The 18,375-nt window shown below is 40.4% G+C and overlaps 2 protein-coding genes across 8 annotated transcripts in view; one reads left to right on the forward strand and one right to left on the reverse strand.

The window, feature by feature from the left end:
• The first annotated feature begins 13 nt into the window (after window positions 1–13).
• Window positions 14–17,515, forward strand: LOC111862671 (conserved oligomeric Golgi complex subunit 8). Of its 4 annotated transcripts, none has more exons than XM_023848224.2 (9): window positions 14–107; window positions 4,299–4,370; window positions 4,513–4,637; window positions 6,684–6,959; window positions 9,783–9,996; window positions 11,900–12,063; window positions 14,148–14,438; window positions 15,254–15,601; window positions 16,586–17,515. In XM_023848224.2, exons 1-9 carry the CDS (start codon window positions 53–55, stop codon window positions 16,874–16,876), a joined length of 1,836 nt encoding a protein of 611 aa, XP_023703992.1. In that variant the 5' UTR covers window positions 14–52; the 3' UTR covers window positions 16,877–17,515. The 4 variants fall into 4 exon arrangements, with proteins under 4 accessions (XP_023703992.1, XP_023703995.1, XP_023703993.1 ...); XM_023848225.1 differs by having other exon boundaries at window positions 33–98; XM_023848226.2 differs by having other exon boundaries at window positions 103–126.
• The window catches only part of LOC111862670 (KIF-binding protein), a 29,965-nt gene continuing 21,626 nt past the window's right edge, over window positions 10,037–18,375 (reverse strand). For 2 of the 4 annotated variants that reach the window (XM_033750759.1, XM_033750760.1), the window contains one exon: window positions 16,241–16,452. In XM_033750759.1, the coding sequence (XP_033606650.1) occupies window positions 16,363–16,452 (90 nt within the window). In that variant the 3' untranslated portion in view covers window positions 16,241–16,362. Of the gene's footprint in view, window positions 10,130–12,101; window positions 12,545–16,240; window positions 16,453–18,375 lie in introns of those variants that run through there. The other 2 variants (XR_002842472.2, XM_023848222.2) reach the window with 2 other exon arrangements.

The raw sequence follows: 18,375 nt of genomic DNA on the forward strand, positions 1-18,375 counted from the left end.
GGAGACACTGTCGCGCACTGTGTCAGCTGACGTTGAAGACTTGCGTCGAAAAATGGACCTGGAAATAGAGAATGTCATTAAAGTAATATTTCCTGACGGTATGCCAGGTATGAGTGTACCGCATGCGTATGTATATATTAAACATTCACAAAGAAATTAACCGTTTTAATTTATAACAATGATAATGTTTAGCTGTTGGGCGTAAGTTATGCACCCACGAGTGCCCTCGTGTACAATTTTAAAAAGAATTTAAACGTTATGAATATTTGTTAGTGGGATGGAGTCGCACATATGTATTTAAATTTTGAATGTTTTGTTGTGTTTCTAAGAGTAGCTTTTGCATTAATTAAACAACGGTTTGTGACCTGCGTGAAAATTTCAGGAGGCTCGTCAAATTTTGTAATCGGGTTTCAGGTTTTCAGTTACTTTTAGTTTTTACCGTTAGATAGAGCTAATCAGTAACCACCCGTCCTCTTCAAAGATTTTGACGAAGTTATGATGAAACTTCCATCCATATGCCGTCGGATGTAAATCCGGTTGTGACAATATTGAGGTTATGGCTTTTTCAAAGATGATGTGATGCACCCATTTTAATACTTTTAAGTTTCTGACAAATATTGTGTACAGAATTATGGTGCTAAACCTTTGGAGCACCTAGGAGATAGGATAACACTGAGATAGGTGTTAGGGAAATATGACAATGGACAATAAGTGAAATCCCTAAGTATTTTTTCCAGTGGTGGGGTTTTGTGTTAGTGGCATTGAGTATGTGGGTTCTGTTAATAAGCATAGCTTCTGGGCTTTTTAATTTTTGTCTATATGTTCTGCTTGCTCTACACTAACATGTCTTACATAGATTGATGCACAGACAATGATTTCCATTTCTCCAATATTACCCCTTTAAAGCACAGTGGTTATTGTATTAACCACCCATCATAATATTAAGAGAACTCTGCATTTTCCCTGCATTATATATTTGTTTCCTATGATCATGGGAATAAACCATGGTTATTTTCCAAAACAGCATTAACCAGTTGGTCCTTGTAGTGGAGACTGTGTGCCTTTGAGGGTCATACAGCATCTTCTTAATATTACGAAAAATAAATCAGGCTTCTGATGGTAAAAGCATAAGAACCTGGTAAAAAGAAAAGGGTGGGATCTATAGAACCATTTCTCAGGTGTCAAGCTGTGTCTGCCACAAAAATAAATTAGTGACAGTATTGCTTGCAGTTCTTCAGTCGTGGTCCCTATTTGATAATACCTTATACCAGCTGATACCAGATTTTAAAATATAAGGTCATTGAAGAAGAAGACATTGTTAATAAGTCATTGTATACTGTAACGTTATATACTTCTGGATGGATTTTTGTACCAAAGCATCTGTGATCATCTCTTTATGCCTGAATGTTTCAAATAGTTTTATAATGGCGATATTTACGGGCTATATAATTGACTGATCACCAAGCAGATTGACCCAATAACATTTCTGGGTTGTATATGGGAGGTGCTCAGTTTAAATCTCAGCTAGCTGAGGAACTATAGTTAGCTATAGCTAGCTATCCAGTCTGAGGTTTCCTCCATCCCTCCTGGCAAGTGCCAGGAGAGTGCCTTGAATTAGGCCATGACCACTTCCCTTCCATATCTTCCCAGTTCATTATTATTCACTCTTATCCAACCACTCAGTGCTGCATAGTCTGAGATGCTGACAGTACCAGTAGACAAACCATAAATCAATAAGTAACTTCATGCAGTAGATTTTACACAAAACAAGACAATATAAATTTGCTGCATCACATAAGTTAATGAGACGGGACATTGTTATTGCTCATTTCCTGTCACATAAAAATGTAAACCTAAAGTACTATACAGTGAAGGCATAAAGGAGCTGTGGAGATAAAGCTCCAAAAATTAGAAACCTTTGCATTCAGTATCCTGGTTCATAGTGCAGGACCTGCCCCTCTGTAGAGCATGCAGTACCTGTTTGATAGAAGTCTGAGTTGGCCTCTGACCTGGTTTCTGTACATCTGTTTCATTTGTAGTTTAGTAGTTTATTTGGAAGGTCGCAGGTTCCATTCCTGATAGGTTATTGAATTTTTCAGTTGACCTAATCCTTCCAGCCACACTGTGGCTCTGAGGTCAACTTAGCTTGTAACAGAAATGAGGGATCTTCCAAGGGGTAAAGGGTAGCCAGCATGTAAGGCTATGACAACCTGACCGCCATCTATGGGGGCCTCCACAGCCTGTTACAAGGATAGCTTTACCCCCCTCCCCTTTTCCCATGACACTGAGTAACCCAGACTGTACACAGTGTGCCTGAAATGTAATGAGGCGGCATTTGCTATGTTCATAAGAATTTTTGTCTCATTACTTTTCAGAGACTCTGTGTATAGCACCAAATGACCATATGAATAATGAACTGCAGAGCATGTAGAAAGAAGTTGTTGTGGCATAATTTAAGATGTTATCCCAGGATGCCTGAAGAGACTGAAGATAACCACAAAAAACCTCCAGCAAGATCATCAGTGTCCTGCCTAATATTTTATCTCATTGAAATGTGGTGATGAAAAGAAGGTAGCCCTAGCCAAGAATTATTCAACTTGTAGTCAGCGACAGAGCTACTGATGTGTTTGTTTGGTTGAACACACCTTTGGTGTCCATGCCGTACCTTAGATGGTTAGTCACAACCTCTCATAGGAACCCAGGTTCATTCTCATGGTAGACAATGAGGGATTTGTGGTAGACAAGATGGCAGTTTTTTTTTCTCCAAGCACTTCAGTTGTCTTTACACCAGTTCTGCAAACTTAGATATGATCAGGAGCTGATATAAGAGGAACACTTGAGGCCGCAGTACCAAGGGACTCAAGTCTTACCCCATTCCCAAAAGAGCAAAAGAACAAAACAGAAATAATCAGTGGACAACATTTTCCCAAGTAAGTGAATTATTGTTGCACCTATGCTGGTGTGACAGACTCAAATCCTACCAGAGCATCAGTAATTGTCAGCATTTTTCTGTTGTCTTATGCTGTCTTCTAATGGTTGAGGCCTTGCAACAGACAAATCTTCTGACCCATTGCCAACAAAGACATTCGTCATGTTTAAATTAATTATGAAGGCAGAACTCTCTGACATTAGGGAGGAACATAGATTGAGGGTGTTGAGGAGAATATTTGGACTGAAGAGAGATGAAGTGACAGGAGGTTGGAGAAAACTGCATAATGAGGAGCTTCATAACTTGTACTCTTCTCCAAGTATAACTAGAATGATCAAGTCAAGGAGGATGAGGTGGGCAGGTAATGTAGCACGAATGGGGGAGACGAATGCGTATAGAATATTGATGGGAGAGCAAGAAGGAAAGAGAAGGGCTCAGCTCCATGAGTGAGTAAGTAAGTAATAAGTCAGAACAAATTGTTGTGTTCAGTGTGTAGAAGCAGGAGGAAAACTGGTCACCATTAGTCTTAAATACACTTCACCATAGGTAACAGTCTACAACAAAACAAAAATTGTCTTTCCTTTAAGGAAAGAGAGATGATTTTGATAAATTTCAATGTGGTGAATTTCAAACCCGTCTTGAAAGTTTATCACTCAAATTTTTTCTAGGGAAAGGGCCAAATCGAGGAACACAAGTTACAGTATCCTGCCCTGTGGCTGAGCAGCATTTGGCATTGTATTAACCAACAGCTTGCCACTCTCCAAGTCTCATCTTTCCAAGATATCACATATTTTCATATTTAAAAAAAAACATCACAAATGTAGATTCTAAAGGAATCACAAATGTAGCCTTCTGAGAAAAAAAATGGTGGCAGAATGTTTTCAATATTTAGACATCCTGTTGCACCAACATGTCAGTTATTTCACACATATCTTTCTGTCACTAATGCAACAAAAGGTTAGACTCACTTTAATTCTTTATTCATGACATGTTTCAGCCATAGATGGCCATCTGACCCTATGGTAACCTGTTTTACTCTACTGCATGTCACAGTTGCACAAGGCTAGTTACTGGAACTACGTCATTAAAATTACAAATTCAAATTCAATTTAAAATATGTCAGCCTTATTAAATTTAATAAAACCAGTTAATTCCTATCTTCTTATGGGGCCTATTAGAGCAATCTTTGGCACCATTTTTATAATCTGCACTTAAAAATGCACTGAAATCATGATGGTTCCCAATAAGGAGTGAAGCAGTGTTGTAGTGTAAACGTGGTATAATGTGAAGTATATGAATAAGTATGAAAGTTACTGAATGTGTTCCGTGTGTTGAAAATTATTGTTCATGTTTAATTTTTATGTTGCAGACAACTGGAAAGAAAACCCTGACTTTGTGTTGTATCTTACAAAGTTGGGATCTTTTGGAGTTGAACAATTAAGTAAGCAATCTTGTGTTCCGACATAAATCTCGTCACTTCCCAGAGGAGTGCCTTAAGTGCTGACAGCTCTGCTTTTTGAGTATCTAGTGCATTATCATGTTCTCATAATTTTATCTCGGTGTTTGCCTTTATGACATTGCAGCTAAAGAGCCAGACAGGTTGAATGAAGAGAAATCATTGGCACTGGAACAAACACAGGAACTTGCATTTACAAATTATAAGACTTTCATACAGACTGCAGAGTGTTCCAGGGAGATTTTCAAACAGGTATACAACAGTCAGGGTCAAGGCAGATGCTTCATTATATACTGCTTATCCTTTTACATTTTAGTGGTTACTATATGGACCATCTGCTTTAACATTATAAAAATACATTTTCTCCACAGAGTGCATTTGTTTCATGTGATTCTCATGAAAAACCATAGTTCCCTAACTAACTCCATAGACCTGAGCCCTTCTTGAGAAGCTGCAAATTGCACAGCTATTCAATCATTACTGTGTTCACAACAGGTCTCTACTGGTCCCTGTCCTCAGTCAGATCAATCCAGCCCATGCCACACCATCCTATCTCTGTAAGATCCATCTAATATTATCCTCCTAATACATCTAGGTCTTCCTAGTGGTCTCTTTCCTTCTGGCTTTCCCACCAAAGTCGTTTATGCATTCCTCCTCTTCACCATGCATGCCACATTCCCTGCCCATCTCATCCTCCTTGGCTTGATCATTCAAATTGTACTTCTTACATCCATTTTCCTTAGCTTAGGTCATTTATCTGTGAGCCAGGATAGCACACTCGACATAGCAACTGGCTACGGGTTGGACAACCGAGGGGTCAGAGTTTGAGTCCCAGAAGGGTCAAGAATTTTCTCCATGTTGTCCAGACTGGCTCTGGGGCCCACCCAGCCTCCTAGCCAGTGGGTACTTGGGACTCTTTCCCTGGGGATAAAGCAGCCGGGGCATGCAGCTAACCAATCACCTCAAAGTGGCGCTGAAGTTATGAAAACGCGGCTCTATAATTCACTCCCACGTCTTCATGGCATGGTGCTTAATTAGCACAGGTACAACTTATCATCTCCTTTTAGATCATTTATCCAAAGAGTCCATGGTGCCTATTCACTGTACCTATAGCTGCCCTCCATCCACAACCTGAGGAGATGCCATGCTGCGTGATAAGGGACCCACTTAACATGGCACCATATTTCCCTAAACAACATTAAGCAGTTAGTCTTTGTATTGTAGATGCACTATGTTTTCTTTGAGGTAGGTAATCAATCTGTATATATTATTTAGCTGAAATTCAGGATAAATAGACTGAGTGAACAAAATCTGAAGTTTCTGAATATTGAAGCAGATGGTACACACACGTATAGGGATGACCTTCAAAGATTTACTTCGGAAGAATAATAAAATATTTAATATCATACAACCTCATATTTTGTTCGCCCTTCTCTGCCAGAGAACTCTGAAGCTGATGTGTGGGTTGGTGGCTAAGGTTATGCTGAGTTACTATAAAAGAAATAGACACTTTCAACGTTTTATAGAAACGAAAGTGTTACTGATAGAGACAAAATACTTGCATGAGTTTTACTGTATGTCCTTAAGTTTGTATGACTAAGTTACAAATGTTCTACATATGAGCCTTTTGTCTCATGACAGATATCAATACAATAATCCGATTCATTCCAAACACACCAGAGCATGTCCTCATCAACACTTGCAACAGCTGTTGTGATGTGTTGTTTTAGATCGTTTACACTTACTGGAAGTGGAGGAACAAAAACTCGTCTTTGATTTATCCCCACAAGAAAAAAATCGAAATTACATGGATCAAAATCTGACTTTACATTGGATTGGCCACCTGACAGACCAGAACATGGTATTGATACTTTGGCCACCAAGAAGTCCGGGTCTAATGCCTTGTGATAGGCCGCGCCATACCTCAAGCGGTTAGTCGCTGGCCTCCCACTGCCGCGGCCCGGGTTCAATCCCGGGTCTGGTCAAGTGGAATTTATGGTGGACAAAGTGGCACTGGGGTGGGTTTTCTCCGAGTACTTTGGTTTCCCCTGCCAATCTTCATTCCACCAAATTCTGCATCATAATCACCCGGTGCAGGTACAATAGGCCAATCAGTGGCCACCATGCTGAGTGGACCCAGCTGGACTCCACCCCTCACTAAGCGAAACGCCTTGTGATTTTTTCTTGTAACATAATTACACATCTTTCAGAAGTAAGATAGGGAACAGACGAGTTTCCTGAAATCGTTGTTACTCATATCATTGTTTAATTACATAAACTTATATATAACGTTTTCAGTTCAATAATACTGAACAAAGGTTGGATTCATTGATGACGAAGTTGCCAGAATTTGCACAGCAATGTCAGAACTTCAGCAAAGCATCAAGTGATATAAACACTCACAGACGCCTGAACTCCCTGACTCTTACAAGAAATGCACAGCTTCTAGAGATTTTGGAGCTTCCACAGCTTATGGACACCTGCATCAGGAATGGGAACTATGAAGAAGCACTGCAGTTAGCTGCGTACGTCAGAAAGCTCGGCAACAAGCATGGACAGATACCGATTATTGCTGTAAGTTTTGACTGCAGGAAGTGTATTCACCAGATCTGAAGTTGATCTCCCATCAATACATTATTAAAAATTGTCTTTGAAAAGTTTCTGGTGGTGTATGTTTGCAAACTTTGTACCACTTTTCATCCCCAGACTCACACACACCATTCGCCTCAGTCTGCACCGCACTTTTTCGTTTTAATGATTTCCAAAAGAAATATTAGCAATGTTAGTGTAAAATCTAGAAGATGTGAAGACAAAATAATTATATAATGTCATGTCAGTGACTAGACGTGAGGTTTGGGTTGATAATTGGATTTACTGAACGCTTTATAAACTCGCAACTATATATAACTGTAACAGTCTCACCGATTTATGCACTGTAAATCATTACAACTGCAGCACACATAAAGTATTCTGTTTGTTCACTAGTCCTTGCTGGGTAACAGCAGCCATCACTATAACTCAAAGACTGCTAACCACTGAATCCAACATCTGACTGACTGTCTTGTTCAGTTGGTGCTCATCGTATAACCTCGGCACAGACCACATCAATAACACCCCAGCATCTGTTGCTTTACCATGCTGGCTGCATCTATTCATCCCACTATTATCGCTTTCAGTCATCATGTCACAATATATATACGAGGGGGTACCCAAAAGAAACCGAACTTATTTATTCAAATTTTAAGCACAAACCTTCAATCCCCTTCAAAGTACTCTCCACTTACACTAATACACTTGTCTAGTCTTTTATTCCATTTTTCAAAACATTGTCTAAATTCATCTTTTGAGATGCTTGACAGCGCCTCCGTTGTTTTTTTCTTTCATGTCTCTTTTCATTCGAGGAAACAAAAAAAAGTCGCACAGGGCAAGGTCAGGTGAGGAGCAGGGGTCATACCATTTTTGGTCAAGAATTGTCGTACAGACAGGGCTGTGTGAGCAGGGGCATCGTCATGATGGAAAAACCAGTCACCCGACTGCCACAAATCTGGCCGCTGAGCTCTAAGTCACTCCCGACAGCTCCACAATTTCTTCAATGGTCCGTCGTCGATCTTCCTTGATGATTTGACGAATTTTTTCAACATTTTCATGTGTTCGGGCCGGGGAAGGATGACCAGAACGAGGTTTGTCATCAACTGACATTTCACCATTTTTGAAACAGGAAAACCACTCAAACACTTGAGTTTTCCCCATTGCATCGTCCTTGTACGCCGTTTTTAACATTTCAAGAGTTTCTGTTCCACTTTTCCCGAGCAAAAAGCAGAATTTCACCGCCACACGCTGTTCACGAAAATCAGCCATTGCAAAAATGACGATCACACAAAACTGTTGTCACTATAAACTCTGCCGAAACTAGTCCTTACCTTCTGAAGCAACGGTAGTCGGCTTATCGACTCAGGAATGTTAGCTCTATGCGCTCATAGCGGCAAAACGTGGTACTACAAAAGTTCTGCCCACAAAAAAATTAGTTCGGTTTCTTTTGGGTACCCCATCGTATATACACACACCACTAAAGGGTACATACATATATTTTTCAGAGCCCATGGGCTTATGTATCACTGTTTGAGGAAAATATGCCTCAAAGATACTTAGGTATGCTTGTAATTATGGTTTTGGGGATAAGGAACACACAGCTGCTCACTCCTGGAACACAATTCTTGGTCAAGGTAATAATATGTACCCAGTGGACTTACTCAGAAGAGGAGATAACAGGTTAATTCTTAATAATTTATGGACATAAAGAACTTGTCTTAGGAAAGCGAGACAAAATTTATTAATTCTCTTTCCCTCCCTGTAGAATATGACATTCTAATAAATCTTACACTTAACTTTAATATGTTAGTGTTGCATGCAGTAGGAAATGCAATATTATGGTGACTGCACAATACCTCCTCATATCTCCCTATGTTAATATACTGGACACTTCATTAAGTTCAAAGGAAGTTAATATTTGTAACCATTTATAAAGTTCACTGGTTTCTTGGACACTAGCACAGGAACACACAAGTCAACCAAATTTTGTAAAGGACTGACGTGTGTCGACATTAACAATACAATACCATAATCATCATGTGTAAGCTGTTATTACATATAGAAGGCGTTGATTCTTTACTGTCAATCTGTAAAAAATTGCACCATGATAATCTGAACATAGTCAAGTTAAGTAATGCACTGTCCTAGCAAAGGGTTTTAAATCCCCTTATTCTGGACAATAAAGGTTAAAGTACATGGATTCTTTGCTGCACACTTCCCAGGGAGTTATAGATGAAGCTGATTTACAGTGGACAGTATATAATGTCACGTGTCCAGGGTTCTGTGACAATAATTGTAGATTCCAGATTAAATGAAGCTGTTTTATGTTATAACCCGTTCACAATTACATTTACAATCACTGTGAATTAGTGTCTTCCAGACGATGTCATCTGACTAGTCTGTCATCTCTGATCTCATTTCCAATCTGGTCTTCTCTGATCTCTTTCTCGTCTGTATTCCATTTTATCTCTTATCTTCCACAGTTGGACAGACTAGAAGACACTGTCTTGAAGGGTATTCGTTGCAGTGGGAACTGAAGTAGCTCTGGCTTTCATTCCCATGTCAACGTCTGCCAATGTGCGTGCTGTGGCAATAACCTGTTTACAGTTGCCACCTAGGCAATGAGGTATTCACTGTTCCTTGTTGTATGGGAAACATAGTTATTGAGTCATCGTCTAGCAATGGACATATCTGTATGCACTGTCTCAGAAATACGTTTTAACAGCCATTGTCTAGCACTGGATGCCCACTCAGATATTCTGGCTTTTAGGCAGCATGCCACAATAATAAGAGCACTATCCTTTTCAGAGCATAGTGAAGGATGTGGAAGGAGCATGGCTGTCAATGCTTCACCAATTGTTGGCACAGCTTCGAACAGACCTCCAGTTACCGAGGTGCCTACAAGTGGTGGGCTACCTCCGCCGCATGGAGCTGTTCTCTGAAGCTGAGCTGCGACTGAAATTCCTCCAGGCTAGAGACACATGGCTTCAGAACTTGCTTTCAGCTATACCAAAAGAGGATGGTATGTTGCAGTGGCATACAATTCATTAGTGTGTGTGGAACTTCTCAGCGCTGAAGTGATCCATAGAGCATCTCCTCTGAGGTCAAATTAGCACTTATCATTATCAATATGGAGCACTTCAGTAAACACTAACCTGAAACCAACAGGGTAACCCAAACGAACATTTATTTGATGGGCATTTATGAGGGAGAGTAAGTAAATAGGTCACAGATGGATGGAAAGCATAAAACATGTGATATTCAAAACTGGAAAAACTTTTATTTCTCGACATATCCTCAACCAACATTGATACACTTGTCCCATTGCTTTATCAGTGCTTCAAGCCCACGGCATATCCGCACCTCCGATTCATCATCTGTGACTTTTGAATGTCCTTGAGAGAACCACTTAATGCAACAAACACTTCCCACCATAAAGAGGAAACATTTCTTTATGAATTAGCACTACATCGAGTTCTTTTACCCAGAAAAAAATGGATAACAGAACAATGCTCTTCGGTAGTACACTCCTCAAGCACAGTCATCATTTTGACTAATAAAACAGCCTCTAAACATGCACATGCACATGCACATCTGCTATTCAGAATGTCAGGAAGCCGGATTTTGCTGCTACCTAGTGATACACACACAAATCCTATTACATCCATTGCAGCTGTTTTACTTCTATTTGTGACCTGTTTAGTGACTCTCCCTCTTGCATGTATTATCATGGCTGTATATGTAACTGATTGAATTCGTATCTCTATAAAGATCATAAGAGAATTCATCCATAATGCCTCCTCTTAATTTCAAGCATGTCCAGCAACAAAACAGGCCAATGGATAATGTCCGAAAAGTCTTTTATATCTTCAGAATGTATCACATATGACTTCAAATTCAGATGGGAAATGTCTTTCTCAAGCCTCACAGTGTACAGATAAGTTGTAGCCTGTCTGTCTATACTGTTAAGAACTTCACTTACATAGTTGACATCATTACTTCTTGAACATAAGACTGATTTCTTAATACAATTTACAGAATTGATTAGAGACAGACTGTCTCCAGATATTAGCCTAATTACGACTTAGGAAGTCATGTAACTTGTGGAACAGGAGAAATGCTATTGCTTAAATATGCATGGATTAAATTCCCATTTTTATATCAAAGTTTTAATGTTTACATTTTCATCTGAATAATTTCATTTGGTACTGTATCTGTATTTGCAGGTGAGGAGTGGCTGTTTCTGAAATTTCTCTTATATATGTGTATTAATAGATTAATTTCAGGACAGTTTCAGTGGCTTGCTCTATCCTTCTACATAATTTGCCTTTAAGTTTTGACAAAGTAAGACAATTAAGTTGACACATGTTGAATCATATACATACACGATTCAAACAGCCATTGGGATTTGGTTTGACAGTATAATGCCTTATTGCTCTGGCAAAGAAACATCACCAAAAATTAGTTAGAGTTTTTGATGTTAAGTGGTTCCCTTGTCACCACAGGCTGGCATGTCCCCCAGCTGTGGGTGAGGGAGACGAACTGCAAATATGGAGGGCAGCCACTGGCAGTTACTCACCACATGAAGAGATTGTGTTATGAAATGTTGCATAGGGTTTCCACCCTGAATGGGTAGCAGCTCTTGTGAACACAGTAATGAACCTTCATGTTCTATAAAAGAGTGAAGAATTTTTAGATAGCTGAGTGACAGCTAGCTTCTCAAGGAGAACCCTGCTGCATAGATTCAATCGGTTGGTTGGTTAGAAGCACAGAATTCAGTTATGCTTATGTGCTAATTTATGTGGGTGTGTTATCCCAACAAAAACTGACTGCAGTCCATTTAAATTTGATGGCTGTGTTAGTGATGATGATGATGATAATACTGTGATTTGCTATTTAATAATGGTTTCACCATTCCTCTGCAGCAAATCACCACCTGAGTAAAACCATTGAACTATCACGAATTCATTTATTCAACATTGTGACACAATACAGAGCAATATTCAGTGATGATGACCCAATTCTGCCTTTAGCAAAGGACCAGAATATCAATGGAAGTGCAATATTCTATAGTTGGATAACTGAAAAGGTATGTACAGTCTTGCTAGTGACAACTTGAGCTAGGGATGATAAGAAACTGCGAGTGTGGCTAAATAGAAGTTCTGCTGTGGGAAAGGTTTGGAAGTAAAGTAACTCCTTTACTTCTGTAGCCATTTGTTAATGTTCTGTGAATATGATGAGAGAGCTTTAAGAGCCACTAACAGTCAGCTTCAGACTGTCACTTGGCTCACTCTTCAGCCCCCAATATGGAGGCTCTACGTTGCTCCAAAATGTCAGGACTACAAATTAGATCCCAGAACAGAGGATTCTTCACAGATACTGCCATGTCTCTTGAAATCTAATATACATATAGAAAACCATTCAGTAAAGTTACCTTCCTGCTGTTGGCCATTCTGTGTTCAGATGCACCTTTTAGCTTCACTGTATCTGTCTGCATGATGTCTGTATTTACACACAACAGTGAAAATTATTATAGGATGTAAGATTCATACTGTAATTCATTCATGCACCTGCAAGAGAAATTTGTATAAATATACTAAGTTACGAAATATCCAAACATTTTGATTGAATTGTGCATAATCAACAGATTCACTTGAAGACATAGCTGATAAGAAACAAAGAAATCTTCATACATTTGAATTTACATTCCATAAATTCAAGTACAAGTTCACACCACAGGATATGGAACAAATCAGCTTTAAAATCCTCTGCATTTATAACTTGTACAGTGTGTTAAAATACGAAAAATATAAAGGTAAAGTTGTCCCTGTAACAGGCCATGGAAGCCTATAGGGTTGTGAGAAGTCAAGGCTCCCACATTTTCTAGACAGTAGGATCACAGATGGCGGTGAGGCTGTCAGACTGTCAGCCTTAGCCACCGGCCACTCTTTACCCCCAGGAAGATTCCTGGTACTCATTTCTGTTAAGAGGCTGAGTCGACCTCAAGGCCATAGTGTGGCTGGAAGGATTAGGTCAATTGAAAATTCCAATGACCTCATCAGGAATGAAGCCCGCAACCTTTCACCTTGTAGCATAGTGCCTCAAACAGCTATGTTACTATGTGCCCTCTTAATAAAACACTGCATTAATAATACATTTAGGACACTAAACTCAACCTTAAAGAAGAACAGCTGGAATTTGAAACCACCATTATCTCCTCTCCCCACATTTTCAGTTGCATTGTATAAGATTTAAATTCCAGTTATAACATTAAAACTTCATTTTGGTGCAAGTTTGGCAAGGAGCTTCAACTCAAATGGACACGTATGTTGTACATTTTTACTGTCCCATTTTGATTACAGAGACAGCATTTTGATAGGTGGTTATTCTTGGATGACCGACCTATGGACCCAACAGTAGGTTTTTAATATTTGATGAACGCAGAGCCACTGTTCAAAAGCCTGTGATTCTTTGTCCAAATATTAAATGATGGAAAGTGTAAAACGTATGCTTGGGTATGAAAACACACCTTTGTCACTAGTCTTTACATTTAATGCCTAAATTTTGCCAGGATAGCGCATTTGGTATAGTGACTGGCTATGGGCTGAACAACTGAGGGGTTGGAGTTCGAGTGCCGGTAGTCAGGGCCGCCTCTTCTCCATGTTGTCCAGACCATCTCTGGGACCCACTCAGCCCCCTATCCAATGGGTACAGGGGGGGGACTGTTTCCCAGGAACAAAGTGACAGGGGCGTGAAGTTGACCACTCAGATCAAACTAGTACCAAAGTCAAGAAAATGTGGATCTATACATCCATTGCCCCATACACATTCATGGTGTGGTGATTAATTAGTTAAGCACGGGGACAACTTTGCCTTCATGTGTGCTCAGAAGCATTTAGGATGTATCTTTCACCAAAGTCAAGTGGTTAGGACTTCTGTTGCATATTCTGGAAGCCCTGGGTTCAGATCTTGGCTCAGGGACCTGACTGGCCATGATCATATCTCAAATTGTGCAACGGCTCCTTCCCTCTACATCCTTTCCAATTCAGTGATCCTCCCATTTGATGCTGTATAATCAGATCTACTACCAGCATTGTCAAGCACGCCATAAATAAGTGTTCCACAGAACAGGGAGCTCTCAGCTCTACATAGTTGCATGTACACATGTTTCAGGTCACCCAGTTCCTGACTACCCTGGAACAGGACTTGAATAGAGGAGTTGGTAGCTCCCTGGACTCTATAGTTGGTCAGTGTATGTACTTTGGGCTTTCATTCAGTCGAGTCGGAGCAGATTTTCGAGGTCTCCTAGCACCCATTTTTATTAGAACTGTATCACAGAATTTTGAGCATGCAGTACGTAAAGCCAGCAAGAAGTTTGAGCAGGATATGGAAAATTTTACTTTGCCAAAACTGCCTCAGCCTAGTTTACCAAAGAGTGTGCCATCATCAGAGTCTGCAAAGCAGGTAAGATTTCCTGCAGTTTATTAATATGGCAGACTTTGCCACAATGACATGTGCAACAACCAGTCATCAACAAGGAGGGGGCATCACATTCACTGTCTCATATATACATGAGGGAGAGTCAGTAAATAGGTCACAAATGGATATAAAACATATGATATTAGAACCTGGAAAAAAAACATTAATTGCTCGACATATCCTCCACCAACATTGATACATCTGTCCCATCACTTTACCTGTGCACAGAAACCTGCAGTCTTTTGACTATTGCCTCAGCCACTTCCACACCTGGTCGGGCATCATTTGCAGCTTTTGAACGTCCTTGAGGGAATTTCTTGACCCAGGTGTGAACCACTTTACACAACAAACACTTCCCTCCATAAACAGGAAACATTTCTTTATGAATTGAGCCCTTTTTCCCGCAAAAAACATACAACAGAACACTGCTCCTTGGTATTACACTCAAGCACAGTCGCCATTTTGACTACTGAAACCAGCCTCTGAATAAGCACATGCGCATCTGCTACCTAGACTGTCATGAAGCTGGACTGTGCTGCTACCTAGTGATACACACAGAAATCCTATTACGTCCATTACAGATGTTTTACTTGCATTTGTGATCTGTTTACTGACTCTCCCTCATATATATCAGAAACTTACTGTCATTCCCCATATCAACCCTACTGGTGGGGACTGAACAGATTTCTTCTACATTTGTTTTTAACTCAAATCTGACATGGCCGAGCGCACACAAATTTTTGTACGCATATGTATACACCTTCAGCTTGAAAATCCTAATGTAATACTTTCTGTTACAGGAACACCACCCTCCTCAGTGCTTGCTGGAGTTCCACCCATTGGCTGACTTCTGCAACGGAATCTTAATTGCATTTAATGAACTCCGACTGTGTGCTCCCATAGCAGTTGCAGATAACGTCACTAACCAGTTGAAAGAGTCACTGAGTGGAGCTGCTAGCTGCACTTTGGCCTTTTATCGACAAGAACAACAAGCGCTGACACAAGTAGAGAAGGATAATTTTACACGATTCTGTGCCTACTTTGCAGGAGAACTGCTCCCCTATATACAGAAATGTCTTCATGCTGTGTTCCCACCAATAGTTATTGCATCTCATCTCGGAGTGACTGTTCAGCATTTGCAAAAACAGGTACATACAAAACTCATTAGAAGCAGTTTGAGTGTTTTGATTAATAACAACACTTTCAAATCCACAGGCCTTAAACGCATATACAGCAAAATCCAGCTGCAGCAGTTTGAAAACACTGTATAATGTGGGCTTCAGAACCCACTGGCTCTGAAATGTTTTGAAATCTGGGCTTAGATTTTGTTTGCATTTCTTTTTACCATGAACACGTAGCAGCCATACCCTCTTCTGTGACCTTTCTTTGACCAAAGAATGCATTTTGATTATCAGTGTACAACAAATGAAATCTAAAAATAAGATAACATTGTAACAGCATGAACCTGCTGCTTTATAAATGAAGCTGCAAGGGCAGGAAGGGTGTCATTTAAAGAAGTCTTCAAAAGGGTAGTACTTTTAAAGTGTAAGTAGGATAACATTTGCATAGTGATGGGGAGAATTGAAATGTCCAGCATAAAATATTGTCACTTTTGACATCAGTTGTAATAATCTTACTGACTACAGACAGGTTTTGGATTGGTAATCGGATTTATTGGACTCTTCGATACAGCGCGTAACTACACCTTACAGTACACTGTTACACACACACACACACACACACACACAGTGTCCACAGTCATGTCTTCACTGCCGTTGCTTGGTAGTGGCTTTCAACAGCAGACACTCCCCTTCCTCTGGGTTCCCAAACTGTCCCAGCCTCAGCTACCAGCTTCTCACAGCACTTCTCTATCTCACCAACGGACTCTTAGTTGTCTGACTTGTCCTGCTTAAAACATCTCAGCATGGACCACAGAGAAAATACCACTCCTCTTTTGCAGTGCAGTTGTTGCATTCATGTCTGTTGGCATAGCCGTTACCTAGCAACAGGTTTGTATAATTGCTTATTTTGTGGTCACTGCCATAGTGAGCACTGATTCGGTAGAGCTCGTTTCACCATGGGAGGTTCCCACAGTCACAGTTAACAGTCTTTTTTCTTTTTTCATTGGGCAGGGTTTGGCATATTTTGACCAGGATGCAATACTGGATCCCATGAGCCACTTGCTTCCTGTGAAGGTGGAACCACTGCCCTTGCCCATCTCATCACCTCATGGTATTTCTGGGTTTCAAAAGGATTCCAGCCAGTCTGACAACGCAGCTATCATGCCCACTGTCTCTGAACAAACATCACATGGTGAACAGGATGCACCACCAACTGTAACATCAGCTGGCTTTTCAAATACACAAGCTGTAAATCAGTTGCAAGAGTCTGTGGAAAATCTACTTTCTCAGGCAGAAGGATAACCCAAACAAGATCACAGCTTAGGAATCACCTGCATTATCAGTTTCATCCCTCACTGTTCATTGTATGGAGGGGAGACTGTGAACTACCTTTATGATTACAGCGGTCTGGAGCATGATGCCGTGCAGTTTGGTAGATAGAAGGAACCTTCCTTCTTCGTTTTCAGGGTACAAATATAAACATCAGAACACCTCTCTTCCAAACTATGTGGTGTTACATCCCAGGAGACTGTAATCTTAATGCTCAACATCATAAAATTTCAAGTACCTTTCAAATTCAGAATCAAAACCCTGCAGTCTTGAGTTGCATCATTATATCAGTACAGACTGATTATCTGCTTATATAAAACTTAGGACCGTTTGTCTGCTATGGTCACTTCTATTTAGGCCACCTAAAACTGAGGTCCCTAGCACTCAACTTGAAGCAAATGAATGCTGCTTCCACAGGACTTCTGTTACAGGATAACTAAATACTAAACACTGTAGAGAACAAAAGATTCCCATTTGTACTTTGGAAGCATTTATGCTTTCTTCATGACTATATCACCTTTATATGTAAACTAGAACGTGTAGGATTTGAGGTTCTCACAGCAGTGGTTATGAAGAGTTCTGTCTTCTGGGATATAAGACCATGCAATCCATTGAAAGTCAACTGATGTTTCAGAGGAACATCTGACCTCCACCTTCAGGTTTCAAGAAACCAGCATGAAGCAGGCAGCAAGCAAAGCATGTGAAGGAAGAAACAGAAGGGACCTTGAAAGTAACCTGTCAGTTCCCACTGGCTCTATCACACAACCAGGTCAAACTAATAAGACATGGAGGTACAGTGACTAGGTCCATGCAGCTGTGGATGAGAACAGCATTGCAACTGATCTCCATCCCAATATTGTGGGCAGAGGATAGTTTCTGCCTCAGCAAGTCATGGAAACTGCTTATCTCATCCCTGAAAGATCACAGGGAGCCTCCCTGGGTTCTCCACTGGGCCTGTGTGGCCCTGCCCTCTCCAGGCCCCCATTTATCTTAAACCTTATTTTCCTAGCCTTCCTCCTGTCTACCCACAAACCACAGTTCTCTGTGCACCTTACACCTATGCTTACCCTTTCAAGGGGCAAACCTAGTCCACTCTTCAATCTCCCATTGGTTTGTCCTGGTTCTTATAGAGCCAATGGGAGCTGATGGGTTGGCTTACAAGGTCCTTTCAACATCTATATAACCCCACATTTTCACAAGCCACATGCTTTGCTTGCTCCCTGCTTCAGGCTGGTTTCTTGCATGGCTTACTTTTCAATTCCAAAGATGGAAGCGACATATTCCTGCGAAACGTGGGGCAACTCTCAGTGGACTATACAGCATTATATCCCAGAAGATACAACTCTTCTTTGTAAAGAACATCAGTGATTTAACCTACTGAAATGGATTAAAATTGCAGAAAGAATTTTTACCAAGCATCTCACTGTGTCGTAAGAATATGTCTCACTCCTCCTAACATGACTTTGAGAATC

The sequence above is a fragment of the Cryptotermes secundus genome, unplaced genomic scaffold, assembly GCF_002891405.2.
Source record: "Cryptotermes secundus unplaced genomic scaffold, Csec_1.0 scaffold5, whole genome shotgun sequence".
Classification (NCBI taxonomy): domain Eukaryota; kingdom Metazoa; phylum Arthropoda; class Insecta; order Blattodea; family Kalotermitidae; genus Cryptotermes; species Cryptotermes secundus.